This window comes from Dunckerocampus dactyliophorus, chromosome 7 (assembly GCF_027744805.1).
Source record: "Dunckerocampus dactyliophorus isolate RoL2022-P2 chromosome 7, RoL_Ddac_1.1, whole genome shotgun sequence".
NCBI classification, from domain to species: Eukaryota; Metazoa; Chordata; class Actinopteri; order Syngnathiformes; family Syngnathidae; genus Dunckerocampus; species Dunckerocampus dactyliophorus.
The window spans coordinates 2,210,142-2,224,976 of record NC_072825.1 but is presented as its reverse complement, the minus strand read 5'-3'; the positions used below and the strand labels follow the sequence as shown (position 1 = coordinate 2,224,976).

At 42.8% G+C, this 14,835-nt stretch overlaps 1 protein-coding gene across 17 annotated transcripts in view; it reads left to right on the top strand.

Annotated features, from left to right (window-relative positions):
* The window catches only part of syngap1b (synaptic Ras GTPase activating protein 1b), a 168,976-nt gene extending 154,604 nt beyond the window's left edge, over nucleotides 1-14,372 (top strand). For 9 of the 17 annotated variants that reach the window (XM_054780714.1, XM_054780717.1, XM_054780716.1 and 6 more), the window contains 2 exons: nucleotides 911-983; nucleotides 10,767-14,372. In XM_054780714.1, the coding sequence (XP_054636689.1) occupies nucleotides 911-983; nucleotides 10,767-11,000 (307 nt within the window). In that variant the 3' untranslated portion in view covers nucleotides 11,001-14,372. Of the gene's footprint in view, nucleotides 1-910; nucleotides 2,090-4,528; nucleotides 4,591-10,766 lie in introns of all 17 variants that reach the window. The other 8 variants (XM_054780715.1, XM_054780718.1, XR_008571923.1 and 5 more) reach the window with 7 other exon arrangements.
* The last annotated feature ends 463 nt before the right edge of the window (nucleotides 14,373-14,835 follow it).

The following is a 14,835-nucleotide window of genomic DNA, read 5'->3' as shown; positions in this document are numbered from 1 at the left end:
TTCCAATTTGTAGTGCAATAACACATAATATAATAATAATAATAATAATAATAATTATACATGATATTATATATTATATTACTATTTATTTATGTATTTATAATTGCTGAATTTATGACTGAGTTTTCAAGTCACTGATGCCACTGATTAATAATACATTTTACAAAGGTGTGTTTTTGGGCAAAATGTATATTTTTTCTGTTTTTATGTACAGCTTCAGCACCGAAAACGTTTCAAAAGTACCGATTTGGCACTGGTATTGGATAACATGTAAACCACACCCAAACCTACAGGCCACACCCCTCCGCAAAATAAAAATAGCAGTGGACTGAGTCTTTTTTGAGTGATCCAAACATAATTGGCCAGCTGGCCTTGGCGAAGGTCTGCGTATTTCGGAGTTTGAGTCGATGCTCTCATCAGGCAGTTTATTGGGTTATTTTCCTAATAAAAAAACATCCCAAGTGTGTTCCTCTGATGGATGACACCTTTTCCCAACCTCTTCCACTTTGTCCGTCACCTTGCGTTGACCCCGCTTGGCGACTAACCTTGCATCAAATCCTTCCCGCCACTTTGGATTATCTTCAGGGCTGCCAAATCTGCGCTACCGGCGGAGAAACAAACAAAAAGTGCATCCGTCGAGCTTTGCGGGGGAATGATTGGATGAAGGAGTCCAACCCCGGTTGGATAATTCCCAGGGGACGGTGTTGATCCAGCAACCGACCGTTGTCTCTTTGAGGAGCACGTGGAGTGGTTCAAAAACAAAGAGGACTGACGAAAGGATTTGGCGCAGCCGTTTTGTCTGAAAGCGCTCGTCTGTCGCTTGTCATAATGCGGCCTCTCCTTCTGTTATCCCACCTTTCCTTACCCCACTCCTTCCTTCCCTCCCTCCCCTCCTTCCTGTGCTTCCAAGACTAATGGCTGTGGAGGACGAGTTACGGGGAGGACCCGTCATTGAGCCAAAAACCAGGATTTTCGCCGATCAGGTCTGTGCAACTCTTTCTTGCTGTTATCTTCTTCGCTCTCTATTTTAATTCAGTCTGACCAAAGTGTGTGTTTTTGGGTCGAGCGGTTTGGCTTTGTGCACTCCAGCTATGAGTGTGTGTGTAAGTGAGTTTTAAGGTCTTGTTGCCGCCGAGCATGTCCCGTGTCCTTTACACAGGCTCACACACACACACACATGCACACGCAGACACGCATCGGTGGTGGTGCTGGTGTTGGTTCTCTATCTTGGCCATTTTTGTTTCATGTCACCCCCTCCGCCCCCCATCCCCTTATTTCGACCCTCCAATCACGTTGTGCTCGCCCACCTTCATGCATATAGTCATTCTAATGGTTTATTTCCAGCGTGCTTTACAGTTTAGAGTTTGTGCATAGCTGTTTGTAAATAGGGTGCATTCAGGAACGCCGGGAAAGGGCGGCTATAGAGTGTAAATGAATGGTTTGGCGCACATGCCAAGCTAAAAATAAAAAAGTGCCTTTCCAACATAAAAACACATTTCTCAAGGCAGCTGGATTGTCTAGTTTCACCGGGGTGGCAGCTAGGGGGCGTGCTTTACATGCGGTGGCAGCTAGGGGGCGTGCTCAAGCTGCAGTAAAAAAACACCAAGTCTCCATTCAGTAGTGCAATCAGGGGCGGATTTACCATTCGGCAAACTCAGGCAATTGCCTGGGACCCCCAAACATCTCATAAAAAGTGATTATTGTTTTTTTTCCTTCGATTTAAAGTACATATGACTGTTTAAGTTTTAATTCACGTGCTTAAACATGAAAATGCGAAGTCTGTCGTGTTCTTTTCGACCACGCCCCCTCCCTTCTCATGCAAGGGACGATTCCGTGTTACTGCGCACGTGCACATTGATTCTGGAAGACGGGAGAGAAACAAACTTGTTGGCGCTGTTGGGAGAATACTGATGCGGAGTTACCGCGGTGGGGCGGAGAAGAGGAAAAGGCGAGAGGGAAACAAAAGGGTTTTTTTGTAAATCAAATCTACCGCGGGTAGAAAGCCAGACGCTCTTGACAGGAGCACAGCCGAGGAGAATGCAGAACATTTAGGGATGAAGCTGAGAGTGACGCTTTTCATCGCAAAGATGTGAGTTTTAAAGCAGTAAACTATATGAAATGTGGCTTGATGTTCTTATCAAATACAGTAAAAGCGTTGAGATGGTTCACTTGTTAGGTAATAATGATCCCCCAGGAGGAGTTTAAGGACTTTATCTCGCTCAGGAAATGGGAGACCATTGTTAGGAGATGATAAACATTTTAATTATTTAACTAAATAATAAAACAACATCAAAATATAGAACGATAAAACAAGGAAGGTCCGTTCAAAGATGAATAAATATTTTAAAAAATATAAGTATATACAAATATGAAGAAAAATATGGAAAACACAATTGATAAAGAGGCACAGAAAATGAATGCATGAATGAAGAGTAGTAGCAGTAGTAGTGGTAGTAGTAGTGGTAGTAGTAGTGGTAGTAGTAGTGGTAGTAGTAGTAGTAGTAGTAGTAGTCGTGGTAGTAGTAGTAGTTGTAGTAGTAGTGGTAGTAGTGGTAGTAGTAGTAGTAGTGGTAGTAGTGGTAGTAGTAGTAGTGGTAGTAGTAGTAGTAGTAGTGGTGGTGGTAGTAGTAGTAGTAGTGGTAGTAGTAGTAGTAGTAGTAGTAGTTGTGGTAGTAGTTGTAGTAGTAGTAGTAGTGGTAGTAGTGGTAGTAGTAGTAGTAGTGGTAGTAGTAGTAGTGGTAGTAGTAGTAGTAGTAGTGGTGGTGGTAGTAGTAGTAGTAGTGGTAGTAGTAGTAGTAGTAGTAGTAGTTGTGGTAGTAGTAGTAGTTGTAGTAGTAGTGGTAGTAGTGGTAGTAGTAGTAGTGGTAGTAGTAGTAGTGGTAGTAGTAGTAGTAGTAGTAGTGGTGGTGGTAGTAGTAGTAGTAGTTGTAGTGGTAGTAGTAGTGGTAGTAGTAGTGGTAGCAGTAGTGGTAGTGGTAGTAGTAGTGGTAGTAGTAGTAGTAGTGGTAGTGTTAGTGGTAGTAGTAGTAGTGGTAGTAGTAGTAGTAGTAGTAGTAGTAGTACTAGTAGTAGTGGTGGTAGTAGTAGTAGTAGTAGTACTAGTAGTGGTGGTAGTAGTAGTGGTAGTACTAGTAGTAGTAGTAGTAGTGGTAGTGGTAGTAGTAGTGGTAGTGGTAGTAGTAGTGGTAGCAGTAGTAGTACTAGTGGTGGTGGTAGTAGTAATAGTAGTGGTAGTAGTAGTAGTGGTGGTGGTGGTAGTAGTAGTAGTAGTAGTAGTAGTAGTACTAGTAGTGGTGGTAGTACTAGTAGTAGTAGTGGTAGTGGTAGTAGTAGTAGTGGTAGTAGTAGTGGTAGTACTAGTAGTAGTAGTGGTAGTAGTAGTGGTAGTAGTAGTAGTACTAGTAGTGGTAGTAGTAGTAGTGGTAGTAGTAGTAGTAGTAGTAGTAGCAGTAGTAGTAGTAGTGGTAGTACTAGTAGTAGTAGTGGTAGTAGTAGTAGTAGTAGTAGTACTAGTAGTGGTGGTAGTAGTAGTAGTAGTAGTGGTAGTAGTAGTAGTGGTAGTAGTAGTGGTAGTACTAGTAGTAGTAGTGGTAGTAGTAGTGGTAGTAGTAGTAGTACTAGTAGTGGTAGTAGTAGTAGTGGTAGTACTAGTAGTAGTAGTAGTAGTAGCAGTAGTAGTGGTAGTACTAGTAGTAGTAGTGGTAGTAGTAGTAGTACTAGTAGTGGTAGTAGTAGTAGTGGTAGTACTAGTAGTAGTAGCAGTAGCAGTAGTAGTAGTAGTGGTAGTACTAGTAGTAGTAGTGGTAGTAGTAGTAGTAGTAGTAGTACTAGTAGTGGTGGTAGTAGTAGTAGTAGTAGTGGTAGTAGTAGTAGTGGTAGTAGTAGTGGTAGTACTAGTAGTAGTAGTGGTAGTAGTAGTGGTAGTAGTAGTAGTACTAGTAGTGGTAGTAGTAGTAGTGGTAGTACTAGTAGTAGTAGTAGTAGTAGCAGTAGTAGTAGTAGTGGTAGTACTAGTAGTAGTAGTGGTAGTAGTAGTGGTAGTAGTAGTAGTACTAGTAGTGGTAGTAGTAGTAGTGGTAGTACTAGTAGTAGTAGCAGTAGTAGTAGTAGTGGTAGTACTAGTAGTAGTAGTGGTAGTAGTAGTGGTAGTAGTAGTAGTACTACAAGTAGTAGTGGTGGTGGTAGCCAGTGAGAGTGCTGTCATTCTCCTCATCACATCAACTCATCTTCTGGTGACTTCTTTCCTTTTTGGGACTTCTTCTTCTTTCTTTCTTTAAGTGTTGTTTTGTTCTTCAACGCGAGCAGCTGATCTAATCTCGTCCTTTTACCTTCGATCAGATTCCATCTTTTGGTGTGGCGGAGCAATGGGAGCATGTTGGCGCTGCGCTGCATGGCATGTTGCTCTAAACGCTTCCATGAGGGCGACATTACCCTTCTTTGTGTTGTGTTGTGTTGTTGTTTGTGTCCGCCCTCCCTCCCTCCCGCCTCTTCTCTCCTCTTGTTGATGAGATACGGTGATTTCTCTTAGGGGAGGCGTCAATCCATCCTAGTGCAGCCTCGTCTCGCACCCGTCCCACCCCGAATATCCAGGTAATAAGCCGAGCCGCCAGACTCTCACCCTCTCTCTTTCTCTTTCTCTCTCTCATACATCCTGCTGCCTCTACGCCTCTGCTGTTCTCTATGTGCGTACCTGTCACACACACACGCACACACACACAAACACACACACACACACACACTCACAGCCACGCCTACTGTAAACTTCCATTTGTCTCAAAAAAGTCTGCAACAAACGCTTGTTTTGACTCTGACAATGCAAACAGGACTTTTTAAACACATGCATACGTTAACAAAGGCTATTCAAAAGGCACACATGTAAGTGACATCGCCACCTACTGGCCTGGAATGCATACGACAGTGTTTTTAGTTGTTTTTTTCATGTCCTTATTAAATATTATAATGTTCATTATGTATAATATAATATTAATTGTATATGTTATCTAAGTAATATTGTATGCATATTTAATTATATCAGTATTATTATATAAATAGTATTCTTTGTTGTTATTCAAAGGATTTGTAGAATTGGTAGTCATTTAACGCTAACATTATTTTTTTTAATAAATAAACGTGGGGAAGAAATGCTGCTTTTACAACAGCTTTAAAATAATTAAATTATTAATAAATAAAGTACCCAATGGCACAAAATCATGATGTCGTATTATAGACTATAACACATAGATGCAGTCATGTTGTGACACTCAAAGTCTGGCAATAAATAAAAACAAAAGATTTTAATAAATAAATAAAACTGAAAAGACTGAAAATATCACTAAAATTGGCCATATAATAATAATAATAATAATAATAGCCAATACAATGCAATAGTAAAATGACTCAAATATAAATTAGGGCTGTCAAATGATGAAAACATTTAATGGGATTAATCACGGTTTTTAAATTAATTCATGATGATTAATCACCATTTGCAACTATGTCTGAAGTATGCCCATTTTAGGATTATAATATATTTGGTATGTATTAACAGCTCCAAATGAACTGAAAATTGAAATCAAGCTGAAAGATGGCACGCATGTCTGGAAATCAATTTACCGAACACTTGTTTCTTTAACAGTAGCAGAACATTTCAATCACACGTTATGATGAGCAGTGAGAGGTCGCATTAAAAGACACCACGTAATTTAAGCTGAATTCACATGTTTTGAGTTTATTTTCTGGGATTTCCGAGCATACTTAAATGCAGCAAATTGCACTTCCGCATTAAGAGTTGCGAAGTGAGTGATAAGAATAACCATTTATTGTTTTTCTTCTTCTTTCTGTTGGTTTAGACCACACATACGCGCATAACGGAGACGTTGTTTTGAGTGTCCATGAATGCATCTCGCGATAGTCACGTGACAATGAGGAAGTGCAGTTCCCGATGTTGCCAATTTGGCGATCATGTCGCTTGATCTGGCGGCAGTCCAGCCCCCCTTGACGACATATAGTCTCAAAAGCATGTATAGTTCTGCATTTTTGTGTTCTCACTGAGCTGCTGTCACAAGTGATGACGTCAGCTCCACGCATCGAAAGTGCAAATGAATTGCTATTACATACATTGACCACAAGAGTGTGCTACTCACAAACCATGTTAATGTCAGCCATAGACTAAACACGTCATTCGCTGTTCAGTTGTGCTCATTTAAAACAGTTGTCAATAGCCCATGGGAGAACTTTGAGAGGCACTGACCGAGATAAAATATGAAAGTTGTTTTATTTTGATGAAATGATGGAGACTTTTAAATGAACGGACCAAGGATCAAGTTAATTTGTAGTTCTAAACGTAATTAAGGTGTTTTGACACACTTTTTTCGTATCTCCTATGAGGTTATGCTTTTTTTCTGCAGCATTTCACAACATCATATGCAAATGATATGCAAATGAGACAATGGCGTTATCTCGCGACTTCTAAGACAGCCAATAGTTCCTTTTCTTTCTGAAAAGTTGGCAACAGTGGTTGTTGCGGCCTCGAGACGCTGTAGCTACGTCCAACGTGAAGCTAACGGCACCACGGTCCACCGCGGGCCTGTCTGCATGGTGGTGTTGCGTTCTTCTTCTTCTTGAGGGTGGCGGGAGTCGAGCAGCAAACGGCTTTGAGGCGCGTTACCGCAACTAGCATGTTCGAGTGTGGCCCAGAGTTAGGAATGTGATACGGCAACCGCCCCGGCCCGATCCCGACCCTAAAGATCGGATCGGGACATCCCTTGTAATTAACGAAATATATGCGTTACTGCCGTTAACAGGCTATTTTTGACAGCCCTAATATAAACATAATAATACACGCAACTTAAAAAAAAACATGACAAGGTTGATTCCCTCTTTTTCTCGTCTTGAAAAACAGAATAACTCAAATTGGAATTGGGAACGCGAACATAAAAGGGGAAAAAGGAATTAGGCAGACAAATAAATAAAACAGATTCATTTGTTGTTACTGCAGTCGCTTAACCTCACTTTATATTCTAACCTCATTGTTTTTCATACACACGCACACACACACACACACACACACGTGCACACACACACGTTCCCATCACCCCGCTCATCCCACCACCAGACAAAAAAGGGAATCATGGGAAATCTCCGTATCTGACCCGACCGATCCTTCCCTGCAGCGACACTTGATTGATGTCCACATGTGTTTTGTTGTGTTTGTTTTTGGTTTTGTTTTGTTGTCTTCTTGGTGTGGTTGTGTACGTGCGGTGGTCACGTGACCTTCTTTTAGCCAGCTGACACAGGTGGAGGTAAGACGTACTGTCGAGGGAGGGGCTTTCTTTATCAAGTGTTTTGTCTTCTCTTTTGTCTCTACTGGTTTATTTTCTGAAGTAGAATTGTGTGCAAATGCCCTGCACACACACACACGCACACACACACGCACGAGTAAAAGCAAAGAGCGGCACCCCACAGAGTGTGAAGTGGTAAGTTCCGGCAGGGATGCCATGAAACGTTGCTACCTTGTGTCTTCTCCATGTCCAGCTGCTTTGATTTGTATCCTCGCCTTTAATACGCATGTGTGCGCCTCACACAGTGTGTATTAAACTCCTCTGTGTTGTGTTACTTGACACACACGCACGCACGCGCACACAAAAGGCCACATGCTCTTCCGGGCATCCGTGACGACAGCGCCTGTAGTTTGGTTCTGATTGAGAAGAGAAAAGGCCCGCTAATACACGTCAGACACGCCGGGAGACCTTTTGTATTGATTTCTTTGCAAGAAATGGACACAGCCTCCACTCACAATGGAGACATCAGATGATTTCTTGTGAACCTCATGTCCTCCCCTCCTTCCCTGCTGTCCCCCAACCTCCATCACATGCTGCTGTGTCTTCCGGAGCCACGCTACGATACGTGCACGCTTTTATTTCGCCTTGATGAAAGCGTGGACTTGCTGCCAGCTCACGTACAGTCGGATGAGACGCACTGAGCTCTGAGTGGCTGCGCTGCGTATTTGCATGCTAAGTTAAGATAAGCTACTTAAATTAGCGTCATCAGGCTATCATCGCACATCTGTCCCCTATTATGCAAACGTTTTAATGACGAGCCTGACTATGAGCACCATACGTGAGGAAAATCCTAAATTCGCAAGTCTTTTACCGTATTTCCTCCAATAGTGGCACAAACAAATGTTTGGTTCGTCCACTCAAGACAGGGGTGTCCAAACTTGTTCCAGCGAGGGCCACATAGTGAAAAATGAAAGGATGCAACTTTGCCACTTTGATATTTTGTCAAGCAACACATGTAGATATGCTGAGGGGATATATTTCCCCCCAAAAATGCACCTGAGCTTTGTGATATAGGGTGAAAAAAAGTGTATTATTAATATGAACTTGGGCTCATTTTAACATATTTTGGCAGTTTGTTTTTTTTTTAAACTTCCTTCTCTACTAATCTTCATAAATGTTCTTTTCGTGTAATTTCGACTTTATTTCCATAATATTATCACTTTTTCCCCAATCTTTTCCAATGTTTCCAGAATGTTCTCGTTTGATTCTCATGATATTATAACTTAAAAAAAACCAAACCCAACATATTTTTCTTTTAATATTTCAACTCTATGCTCCTAAAATGACGTTATTTTTTGTCATAATATTACCAGTTTATTCTTGTAAAATGGCATCTTTTTTTTGTTAGAATACGACTTTTTTCTCTTAATAGTTTGACTTTATTCCCATAATATAGAAACTTTTACCACAATCTTTGCCGATTTTCCAAAAATGCCATCTTCATTTTTTGGTTTGTTTCTCGTAATATTATGACTTAAAAAAAAACATTTTTATTTTAATATTTCAACTCTATGTTACTAAAATTACTTTTTTTGGGGCAAATATTACGAGTTTATTCTTGTAAAATGGCAACTTTTTTTTGTTAGAATACGACTTTATTCTCTTAATATTTTGACTTTATTCCCATAATATGGTCACTATTGTTTTTTCCACAACCTTTTATAATTTTCCAAAAATGCCAACTTAATTTTTTTTGTTTGTTTCTCATAATATTATGACTTTTAAAAAAAGCATATTTTTAGTATTTCAACTCTATGCTACTAAAAGAGCATTATTTTATTCTCGGAAAAGTGCGACGTTTTTTTGTTAGAATACAACTTTTTTTTCTTAATATTTTCACTTTATTGTTGTAAAATTACAGCTGTTTTTTTTTTCATTTCTGGTGTTTTCTTTTTTTAAATTTTCCATCTATTTCAACTTTAGTCTTATAAATGTTCTTCTTGTAATTCTGACTTTATTCTTGTAAGATTAGAACTTTTTCTGCAACCTAATTTTCAAAAAATTACAACTTTATTTGTTCGTGTTAAATGTTATTTAAAGAATGTGCCGCGGGCCAATAAAAAAACGGCGCTGGCTGCACTTTGGACACCCCTGTCTTAAGACGATCAACATTGAAATAAATGCCTTCCCCCCTTCCCCAGGGAAAAAAACAGGTACTTGCTGGCAACCTACGTTCCAAGACATATAATTCTGTTGCTAACCAAAACAGCAGCACCCATCGAGCCATGTAAACAGTCTCACAGATTCATTAAAGCTCCCATATCATACAAAAGTGACTTTTTAATGACCTTCTAACAGTAAAATGTTTTCCTCCCTTTTCCTGTTTATGAGCACCAAACGTGATCAACGTCGTTCATCTCCTTCACTCGTTTGCTTTTTACTTTTGAGAGAAGAGGCGCTCAAACGCTCGCTTTTGAAGGAAAAACCTCCTTCCTCAGGGACATGATAGCACCTTTGACCCACCCCTAGCTAGACAAGCCCGTCTTGTGTACATGGCCGTCACTTCACGGGGGACAGCTGTGTAAAAAAAAAAGGGGGGAAAAAAGGCTTCACTACACATCTTAAAATAAATCCTCGATAAAGGATATATAGATACAAATAAATAAATAGGAACTAATAAAATTAATGGAAATAATCTGGTCTAGGCAATGTTTTGACATTTTAACATTCTTATCCGGCATGCAAGTGTAAAAAGAAGTTAACCACTGTATAATGTCTAAGGTGCAGAGGTTCACTTTGTACAGCGGCCGTGCAAGAGTGACGACAGTTCTCGTTTACGCAACCGACCGCAGCGCCGCGATACGTTCCATTCCCGGTTCTGCGGTTATCGTCACATTTGGAGCAAATGGCAGCGCTTGCGTGCTTTTGTGGTGGCGTCACAAACGGGGAAGCCAGAGAAAAAGCAAAAAACACTCGGGGGAGTTGAAGTGTCGTGAGATTCGATGAGGCATTTCAGTGTCACGCAGGACGCGAGTGGAGCTTTGAGGTTCCAAATCCAACGTTCCCTCTCACCTTACAGATGTGCGCTGATGCCAAAGCAGTAGACGTTGTAGCCATGAAGTGTTTAGTATTTACGCATGTTAGCATCATCAGTGGGTGACTTGCACTTCTTGGACATCTCTCTTGGCGAAGCGGCGGCTTGACCTTCACCCCTTCCTCCCTCCACGTGTTGGTGTTGGACATCCATCCATGTTTGTAACGTCCTTTCTCTCCTCTCTCTCTCTCTCTCTCTCTTTCAATCCCCTGATCGCTTGTCCTTGCGTCCGCCTTGGATTCTTCTTCCTCCTCTTTGTCCTCCCTCCATCTTTACGATAACTTGCCCCGCCCATCCCTCCTCCCTCTCATTGAATGGCTTCTTCTTCTTCTTCTACACGTCCATCTCTCCCCCGCTCCCCGCCTTCCTACCCTTTCTCTCTATCTCGCTAGGAAAACCAGCTTTCCTCCCTGGGTTCTGCAGACCCCGGTGTGAAAAGTGAAGGTGGAGAGGGAGGAGGAGGAGGAACCGCCCATCAAGACCTCAGAGTGTCTTCCTCGGGGACTCCTTCAGACACCTCTCGCCACAATGGCCTCCAAAGCGTAGAGCCTCCCTCCGTGGCCGCTCAGAACGGAGAGCTCCGTGGCGACCGAAGCACCGCGGGGAAGCAAGGGGGAGTGGGTTGAACACAACACCGAGAGTCCCAATCCCAGAGAATGAGAGAGAGAGCAAGAGAGAGATTTAAAGGGAATGTCCTGGAAAGAAGTCTGCATTTTTGACCTCCCGCTTGACAATAAAGGGCTTCTTCCTGATGCTGGCGAGGGGTGGAGCTTCAGCGGTTGTTGTCGGTCTTGCAGGTCAAGATGGCGACGCGCTTTCGTTATCTGGCATCTGTTGGCGTGCTCTCGCCCGCTTGGGCTCCCTTAGTGCCTTCACGTGCGAGTAAGGAAGGTCTGTGGGGCGGGGGCGGTGTGGGGAGGGTTGTGTTCCTATTTCTTTGGTTTCCCAGCTGGTGGAGTTTTTCTCTTCTCAATATCAGAACCCAAACTGGTGCTAAACACAAACAAATGGTGGCGTTCCGAGTTTGACGTACGTGTGCGCCACAGCGCCCTCTCTGGCGTGACCCGCTCACTGTCCCTCACTGTTGTCATGACGATGTCTTTTTGTGTGTCTTTTGGTTGTGTGGAATGTTCCATGTTTGCGATGTACTCACCTCTTTATGAATGCAAACAACGCATCATTGGCTTGGCTCGATTGGACACTTGGGGGCATTTTTGGACAGATTTGTAGATGACATCATCAACCTCACAATCCCAAAGTAAAAATGCTATTTTTTAAGGTTTTCGATGTCAGAACATTCATACAATAGGATGTGGAATGTGTTTTTATCCAATGGATTCTTTCATTTTGCGTCTTGTTTGCATGTTCCCTCATCCTGTCGTCAGCTTGTTCGTGTCTCTTTGTAGCTTCACACTCTAGGGGGCGCTCCGGCAAGAACCCAAGCCCGTTTAGAAAGGCGGAACCACCAAGAGCTGACCTGTTTGACATCAGCTTTGGGTTTTTTGGGGGGGGGTTTGCTGCTACTTTGGAGGATCAGTGGCGTAGCCTGGGTTGTCTGTCCAGTATGCTCAACATTTTTCGTCTTTTTGGCGCTTTGGGGCCACCGAAGTTGTTACATGTTTGCCCAGGAAGTGATTGTAAACACGTCAGTCCACATTATTTACATCCTCAAGGAGAAACCTGACTTGCTGGTTGTCACCATGACGACAGGTCAGCCGGGGGAAGGGCCCCCCAACACCCCCACCCCCCACGGTACACAACCTGCTCTGAAAATTATTTATTTATTTTTAGGTTATGACTGCTTTTACGACTTGAACTACTTGTTTTCTTCAATTTAAACGATGAGCCCCGGTCAACCGCCCCGCATCCCACCCCCGTGCTACTCAAAGGAGCTGTTGCAACTCTATATATACTTAAATTACGACCACTGCTATATTGTGTTGTTTTTTATTTTTATTTTGTGGCTACCAGAAATTTTTAACCTGGGGTGAGGCCCCTCCCCCCCCACCAAAAACCCACGTGCTACTCCACTGTTACGGTGCCTGTTGGAACTCTGAAAATTGTATATAGATTTTTACAACCACTGGCCATTAGTAAGTATTCATATTCTTCTTTTAAAATTTTTGTGCGCCACCCACATTTTAAGATCAGGGTGACCAGTGCCGCCCCCATCCCCTCCCCCACAACCCCACGCAACGACAACACCATGCTTTTAGGGGACCTGTAGCAGTTGTAAAAATTAGAATCAGTATGACCACGACAAGGTTGTTTTCTAAGCCCCCACATCATGAGTTGGGGTGACCGCCCCCTAAGCTGGCCCCACACAACGCTATTCAAAAGCATCTGTTGCATATCTGAAAATGATTTATTGTTTTACAATTAGGACCAATTAATACCACTACGATATTTTTATGTCTTACATTTAGCAGCCCCCCATTTTGGGCACGGGGCGGCCCCCCTTAGACACCCCCATAGTACACCCCATGGTACACGAAGGCACCCGTCAGCCGTTTTCTTTCTCCTTTCAAATTTAGCATGCCCCCATTGTTTTAGCGCCCCAATGCTACGCCACTGGTGTGGATTTGTTTCGTTTGACAACGTTGCTGATTTTTTCCAGTGAATCCAAAGTATACCACAACGTGGTGGTTGAGTGCGAACATCTCAGGTAAACAAGACAGGAACAGAATAGGAAATGAGTTTTTTGGAAAGATGCTTCAATCGCAGCTGATGACACCCCCTCCCTGTCTACCTCTCCAACCCCCCAACCCCCATCCTTCTGTAGCCACTCTCAGAGCTTCATGGAGGACAGTGTGGAAGCTAACTGGCTGATGCGCCAGCGCCATTCCACGGGCTGGCACAGCCAAATGTCCCGCGCCCTCTCTCGGGACGCCATTGGCTGACAAAGGGAGAACGCGGGCCACTGGTCCCGGTCTGTGTGCTCTAAGACGGATGGTGCAGAACCTCAGCGGACAATGTGAGGAGGAACCGCTGGAGGGATACTTTTCATTTTTTAAACACTTGAGCACCCCCACCCTTCTCTGGTTGGATGCTTTTTTTAAGGGCGGCCACCGCCCCCCCCAGGCAGGATGACGGGACATTTGTGCATGCAGAGCGACTATGCAGGACAGGTGAAAGTGTTGCCGGAGGAGAGAGAGTGGAGGTGCATTGTGGGTATTGTATTTCCAAGGTGCTTGACCTCTCTCCAAGTCACAGAAGCTGATTTTCTTTCCAAGCATTTATTCTCTCCCTCTCTCTCTTCCTCTCTTGTAGTCTTTTTAAATCGCCCTCTTCATCCACAGACTATTTCTCTCCAAAGGATTCCTCCCCGCGCTTGATTTCACTCACTTGACCTCTTCTAGGACACTTTTAGCGACTCTTTCAGACTTTTCAAGGAAAACGAAATATGCACAGCCTAGTGAGGACAATGACAAACTCTGCAAACTGCTTATTTTATATTTCTACTTATTCTTACAGTAATAGCAACACTAAAGGACTCCTCATCACTAATCTTCCAGAGATTCTTTATTGACGTGGATAGATGAGCTCTATCCCAAAGGGAGATGCGAAATCATTTCTTTTATATGAGCCGTCTTTTTCTTACCAAGACAATCTTGCCCTACAATAAAAAAAAATGTGTTCCACCCCCTCCCACCGCTACCCACACCCCAACATTCCCAAACCCCCAAATTTGCACATTACCCCGCTCGTCATCCAGTCGCCATGGAGCTCTCTGTTTACAAGCAAGAGGATGTTTGCTGTTTTTTACACCACTTGGACCAACTTTGGTGTTTTTGCCGGGGGGGGGGGTTTCCCTTCCGGACTGGATGGAAATTCCCATGACGTTCCCTCTGTAGCTCAGAGAGAGATACCTTAGAGGTCCTACTGAGCCGAATGAATGTGTTTGTACATACTTGTGTGTGTGTACCGGCTTTGTGTACACTATATGTACATATATATAATGATGCTATGTGTGTGTGTATATACAGTTTGTTTGTATACATGCAGAGTGTACAGTTATTTTTTTCCCCCTCTAACGTTTCTCTCTCTTTCTACGAATAGGCGTTACCAATAAGGAGGCCGGGAGAGCTTTTTAAATCCCTGCGACGTTCGCTCACATCATCTGACGTTTGCACTCACACTTTTGTAAGAGACGGGAAGCAGTGATTGTAAATACATAGCCATGATTTCCTTTGTCCACTCGCATTGCTTGTCCGACTTTCACTTTATTGGTTCTTCTGGTTGTCATTCAGAGTTCTATATTTATTCTGACAACCCTTATATATTCTATTTCTGATTACTTTTGGGTTTTTGTCCCCCCCAATTGATGCCTCTCATGGAGCAAAAATCCTTCCATGCCAATAAGCAGGCATTCCTTTTTCTCCCCATATATACTAAGTGTGCCTCCCTCTTATCTTATACTTACTTATTTACACCCCCGCCCCCACCCACACCCCACCACTT